General features: G+C 40.3%; 1 protein-coding gene across 1 annotated transcript; it reads right to left on the bottom strand.

Moving 5' to 3' along the window:
* Nucleotides 1-3,306: 3,306 nt before the first annotated feature.
* On the bottom strand, nt 3,307-6,566 carry LOC140928774 (UPF0561 protein C2orf68 homolog). The gene is made up of 3 exons (XM_073378555.1): nt 6,291-6,566; nt 4,518-4,630; nt 3,307-3,884 (listed from the first exon to the last, which is right to left on the bottom strand). Exons 1-3 carry the CDS (start codon nt 6,532-6,534, stop codon nt 3,768-3,770), a joined length of 474 nt encoding a protein of 157 aa, XP_073234656.1. The 5' UTR covers nt 6,535-6,566; the 3' UTR covers nt 3,307-3,767.
* Nucleotides 6,567-6,743: the final 177 nt, after the last annotated feature.

The following is a 6,743-nucleotide window of genomic DNA, read 5'->3' as shown; positions in this document are numbered from 1 at the left end:
ATCAGTTGATCAAAAGGTGGATGAAAGGCGGAAAAGTATTACGAAAATCAGCTACGCTATCGGATAGTGATTTATCCGGTGATTAGCGCAATCCAGCTTTTGAGCAACCAGTGCCTGTGGATAGAACTATCCACCGGATAAATCTCTATCCAGTGGATCACTGATGCTGCAATTGGTTTCCCTAATACTTATCCGTTAGATAGTGATTTATCCTGTGGATAGCGCTATCCAACGTTTGAATAACCTAGGTCTGGGGCCCGTTTCTCGAAAGTCCCGGTAACTTTTCGGGCCCGAAATCAAATATTCAAATCGAAATATAAAGAATAAGAGCGCGGGTCCTGGCTAGCAAACTATTCCATTTTGTTTTACTAACTGATAGTTTTCTCATGTTAGATATAAAACCTACTGAAACCTCTATCTTGCATGTAAACAACAACAGCTTTACGGGCCCGTTAATTACTGGGGGCTTTCGAGAAACGGGCCCCTGGGGCCCGTTTCTCGAAAGTCCCGGTAACTTTACGGGCCCGAAATCAAATATTCAAATCGAAATATAAAGAATAAAAGCGCAGGTTCTGGCTAGCAAACTACTCATTTTGTTTCATTAACTGACAGTTTTATCATGTTAGATGCAAAACTATTGAAACCTCGATCTTCAATGTAAACGGAGACAGCTTACCGGGCCCGTTAATTATCGGAACTTTCGAGAAACGGGCCCCTGGCCCCAGTTGTTCAAAAGCTGGATAGCGCTATCCATGGGTTAAATCTCTATCCAGTGGATGAGTATTAGGGAAACTAATTCCACTATCCACTGGATAGGGATTTATCCGGTGGATAGCACTATCCGACTTTTGAACAACTGGGGCCCGGGTTCATAGGTAAAACAAGTGGCCCGGGGGTGGGGGGGGGGGGAAGGAGGGGCTACTCAACAAAGTTTTATACACGGAGACTCCGCCGGGAGGTTCAACTTCCTATCTCTTGACAGAAAAGGCACCCGTTTCGTATAACTTCCATAAGAAAAATAGTATCACTGTAACATACATCTACTTTTAGTAAGAACAAATCGCTAAACAGGAAGTCCTCTTGTCATTTGTGTGTAACGTTTAATAAATTAAACAGATGACATAGCCTCGAATCATATTCATTAAAGTCCCAGCTCTTAAATGGATTTTCCTGCCCTCTCATTTTCTTTAAATCGTTAATAGTCCAGTTTCGAATTAAAAACAAACGCTGAATACAAACATTAATGGCACATTTATACAAGGTTAGCCTCGACGTAAAGTAAAATATTCAGAGATTCCGGCAAGTAAGCGTTTGAAATTTGAATATACACAATAGACAAAGTAAACAGGTCTTTTTCTCGTTGGAATTTGTGAATATATTACTTTAGATGGAGGCTAAGCCTGTAAAAAATGCGTCTTCACTTCTTTAATTCAGCGGTCATAGGGAACTCGAAGCTGGACTGTTTCCGGAAGCATGAGAAAGAAAACTCCTTCGAGTGGAGCCTTCCCGTTTAGGTCATCATAGGGAGTACCCCCGAGACAAGTAGTAACAAAGCCTATATAGAACTGTTTATAAAATAACTAAGATAGTACACGCGTTCTGATTGGTTAAAAACCTATGGCTTATTGTGCCGGTAAACTCATACTTCTACTTAAAGTTATTTTATAAAAGCAATAGACCACACTTTCTCTGGGTTTACCGGCGTGATAACCCTTTTGGGATGCTGGAAGAACACTCGAAAAGCTCGTAAAGCACTCGCCTTCGGCTCGTGAATTACAAGCTTTTCGAGTGTTCTCCCAACATCCCGAGTGGGTTGTCACGCAAGTAAACCCATAGGGAGTGTGGTCTATTCCTCAATTTAAGGTGTCCGGGGCATGCTCGCAGGGAAGTTTTTACTGTATAGGGACTTAAAGATCCGAGGACGGACGGCGTCGGCAGCGAAAGCGTTGCTTAAAAAGTGAATTCGCGTTCTTCCAGCCTTCACCGCGTTTATTCTAACGCGCTTACTTTGTCAATTGTAGGCGAACTCTCCTGGAATTGAATTCCTAAGAACCATATTCATGTTCGGAAAGTGAAAGAAAATTTGGCCGTGGCTTGTTTACGTTCGCCATAAAACGTGACATTAGGCATTTTCACGGATTTTTCAGTCGTGCAGTGACGACAGAGAAATGTACAAAAAATGTGTGCTGCACGTGCGGAGTTGTTTTGCGGAGAAAAAACCCACTGCCTTTTTGTTGCCGTCGCTGTCGTCGGATCTTAAGGTCCCCAATGAGGACGCTGAAAAGCCACTTTCTGCGTTCGCTGGACCAAAACCATTTAACACTGATGATCTGAATGAGTAAAGCGAGCAAAATAAGGCTTAATTCTGTCTTTGATAGAGCAATACAAAATCATCCGATTTTTTGAAGTGTAAGTTACACTTCAAAAAAAGAAGTTATTTCATGTGACATCGCCGCATCTCATGACTTTTGGTCCGGTCCAGCCTCAAAGAAAACCCCTCTCTTTGTATTAAATTATACGTCATTGTTTGACTAGACAGTGACTTGTGATGTTCTTGAACATAGCCGTTAAGTGGAAATACAGTCGTTTTCTCTATTGTAGCAAGGAAATGTAATATTTTTGGCAGTCAGAACTCAAATGCGTTTTTTAAACAAGGGAGAGATGTTTGTTTGGTACTTTGGGTGTGAAAGGAAATAATGTAAGCTGCCAGGAGCCCATCAAATTTGATGGTCTCCTGAAGCTGCCCCTTAGAATTCCTCCCCCCCCCCCCCCCCCCCCACCAAAGCTATACCCATCTACTGGCTTATAAGCATATCTACATACATCTAGACTGCAAAACAGTCCGTATTTTTGCGTGTTCAAGTACGCGCGAGCAGTCAAACAAAAGGTCTGGAACGAGGCTGAAAACAGAGAGCGAGACCTGGGGACACGCCCTAAGGGGAACCCTACGGGCGTGTGAGCCTCGCGCGCGAAGCGCGCGTAAGACTCTTGCGGCACGCTTTACCGATTTCTTTACTGATTTTGAGAAAAAAAACCGACTGTTTTACATACATCTGATTTTTAGCTCCCTTGGAGCTCGTATTGAAATGAGGCTTTGAAGCTTGATTAAAACCTAGTAAAATGCAAAACCCTTTTTGGATCAGCACTGCTACGGCTTGTTTTAAAGCACTATATCTAATCCGGTTACAAGCCCCCCTAAGTGTCAGCAAAAACCAACTAACAGCACTTCACCAACATTCTGCTTTATTACAAAAATATATGAAAAATAACTACAATTAACACTAAATTTACTTTCTTTTATAAATAAATAAATAACACAAGACCACATAGTCATAAAATGTACATTAAAGTTTGGAAAATTCTCAAGTTTGGTGTGAAACGGGTCAATATTGAACAAGATACAGGTGTTTAAAACTTGAAAATTTACTAAAAGATGTGTGGATTGTAGAGACACTGTCCGCACGTCTGTTTCTGTTGGTGTGGCAGTTGTTGTTATTGAAAGCTGAGCATAAATCATTTTGTTCACAAATTACAGATGAACATTACGGAGGCTACAATTTACTCCAAAATAAAGATTTACAAGTAAATGCCATATATTTTTTGGCCCTCCTGAGCTTTCAAGCTTCCATAATATTATAGAGAGATTTTGAATCCTTGTTATAGCAATTTAGAGCAATAATGAAAAAATCTGAACCCAGCGACTAAGTTTTCCACTTGATTGTTGCCTGCTATTCCTTATATCTATACTAAAATAAATACAAACTGAATCACGATGCTCTTCCTTCTAAAGCATTTGAAATTCTTTGCAGCAGAGCATCTCGGAGTCTGGAATCCAGACCATTAGCCTTGCCGAAACTGCTGATGACTTTTCGGAGGTCTTCTCCCTGAAGGAGACAACATTAAGTAAATTGTGTATCACTTAACCAAAAACACCCTAAGCAAGTAACAATAAAATAATATCCAGGAAACTTTGACAACAAATTTTTCAAAAGGTTTCTGTTGGTGACGATATCATTATACATGGACCTTGTGTACCAGCTGATACACTTTCTGTATATGTTGTCGTTATTCCACGTTTATCACTTTTTCTGTGATTTGAATTTTCTTTATGGGTATTGAATTTCATGTGTTTAAATTTGCAAGAATTTTTATTCATGAGTCTTTAATTTTCATGATTTTTTAAAAATCACAAAAAAACGCTAAATTTAAGACCCGCAAAAATCAGTACCAGTAAGGTATATGTGCAGTAGAACCTCCGTAAATCAAACTCACATAACTCAAACACCCCTGCTTACCTGAATTTTTTTAGTACCATTTCCCTTGGATTTGAATAATGTTTCAGCGTACATGTTATGGCAAAAGCCTGAATTTTCGTGCTCTCAAAGTAAAAGTTGCAAGGGCTAGTGGGAATTGCTAGAGCACAGCTCTGAAAGATCAGAAATAATTATGTATAAGACTTAAAAAGGGGGTAGTGCATGATGATGAACTACCCTAAAAAGGCAATTTGCATAAGCTACCTCACAAATGTTGAGCTTGCGAATCTCGCCATCTTGGCGTTCAAATTCAAGAGTCATCCTAATTTCAGGGGACGCAGGTGTATTGGGTGCTCTGAGATCATCTTCCCAGTCTTCTGTTGAGAGATTTTTTACAATGCACTAGTGTTACAATGTGGTTGATACTAATAAGCTACTTCCAAATCACTGATAAGAAAAGAAAAAGTCAAAGTCAAAACAATTTTGTGACACCCAAAACCTATTTCAAAATCTTGCTTTCTGTACATGCTTGAACTTCACAAGCTGATATATATTTAGCACCTGGGTCAGAAGGCTGCAAAGTATATGACCTGCAAACAGGTTTGTGGTAAGGTTTATCTCTCTCTAGCCAGACAGTGAACAGAAGATGGACCGAATAGCTTCAGAACGGCAAAAATTCCCTGGATTCAGTGGGTTTAATATGAAATGTTTCCCCCATATTGTTTTAAAGAAGGTCTTATTCCACTTGAACCCGTTGGATATAAAGTGGTTACAGTCACTGTAATTTGAGCCTGCACTTCTTGTTGGCTGTCCATTGCACATTATAATTGCATGATTCTTCACATCATGCATACTCAGCCTTATTCAAATATTATTGTTACCACGCTTTGAGTATCACATTGAAATAGTGATGTAGTATTGGCCAAATCCATTTTTTGTGATGAATGACGTGAATCATCAAATTTGCAACTGCTCAGCATAGCTTGTTATGAGAAATAAACCAAAATATTAACCCATTCGCTCCTGGAGATTTTGCCGAAAAACGCGTTTTGAAGGTCGTCCAGTGGTTTTCTGGTCACTGTCGTGCTACAAAGAGCTAAAACTTACCACAAACCGGTTTACAGGTCCTACACTTCGCGGCCTTCTGATCCAGATGCAAAATATCAGCTTGCATAGTTCGGGCATGTGCAGAAAGCAAAATTTTTTGGGGTTTAAAAGTGACACAGCAGTCTTGACTTTAACTTTTTGCTTTCTCTCCTCCCTTCTTTTTTCGCTTTTCTTGCCCCATTTTTTTTTCTCTTGCTGGGCATTTAGTAGGCTTCATTTTGGTGGGAAGAGTTTTTAGGAAAGCTTTTAGGATCTTAGGATTAGGTGAAAGGAAAGGTAGGTGAGCAATGGAACAAGATTTTCATGGAGATTTTCAGGTCAATGTCACGTGGTTTTTTGCTTCTTTCTCCGGTGTCCTTGACTGAATTGTGCTCATTCTGGTATGGTTTGAAAGATCTCTTCACTCTGCACAAGTAAGCGAAGAAAGTTGTCCTTGACCGTTAAAACTGATGGTGTCAAAGGGTAGAAAGGACTTAGATCTGCACGGGCAGTTACAGGTGGTTCAGGGGCGAATGGGTTAAGCAAATCAGAAACAAGCATTACATTAGTCTCCTGAGACTGCAAAAGGGGCTTAATTTTTTATGGCATTTTCAAGACCTTTGACAGTCTTACCCTTTCTATTGTTTACCGACCCATCCATTGACACAAACATCGACGTATCAAAATCATTATAAATTCCACAGTTTCAATAAGCAAGGAGAACTCAACAAACGTTGCGTTCATAGAGCCCGTAATCATGTAAGATGATAAGAAGCGGGTGAAACACTATATTTCCCGCCATACTATTAGCTTATAAAACTTGTCATGCATTTTTCCGGTCCTGCTCCGTGGAGTTCGAGCTCACAACTAGCCTGAGTGTTCTACAGCTGTACATATCAGTATCAATCTCACGCATAGGCTCTTTTATGTAACAAAAAATGTGTTTCTTACCTTTAGACGAAGATTCACTTTCTTGTTTGTTTTTGACGTCGACCGCTTTCGCCCTCAAATGAGGCGGTACATACATCTGTAAAGGCGCTCTCTTCTTTGGTCGCGATTGCCCGCTTATCTTCTTCTGCAGACTTATAGCTTTCTGCTCCTTGTCATACTCGTCTCGATCAACTTGGTTTTTAATAATGGTTTGTATGAAGCCGTGCTCCATATTGAGTTTGGGACTGTCGCGCGCACCAGCCATCGCAGCTTTTTTCACAACCTTCCTTCAGGTTAACGTCGTCTGTCACGTTCGTTTTTATACGAACGTTCTCGTTTTATACCGAACAATTATCGATTGAGCCGAACAGCAATTCGGTATTTCACAGCTGAAGAAATCTTATTTTTGATTGGCTAGGCCAAAGTTGTTCTCTTATTATGGTCTGTTGGCGCCATTCGTTAGTTCTTCTCGGC

The sequence above is a fragment of the Porites lutea genome, chromosome 2, assembly GCF_958299795.1.
Source record: "Porites lutea chromosome 2, jaPorLute2.1, whole genome shotgun sequence".
Lineage (NCBI taxonomy): Eukaryota > Metazoa > Cnidaria > Anthozoa > Scleractinia > Poritidae > Porites > Porites lutea.
The sequence above is the reverse complement of the archived record's forward strand: the minus strand, read 5'-3'. Positions and strand labels throughout refer to the sequence as shown.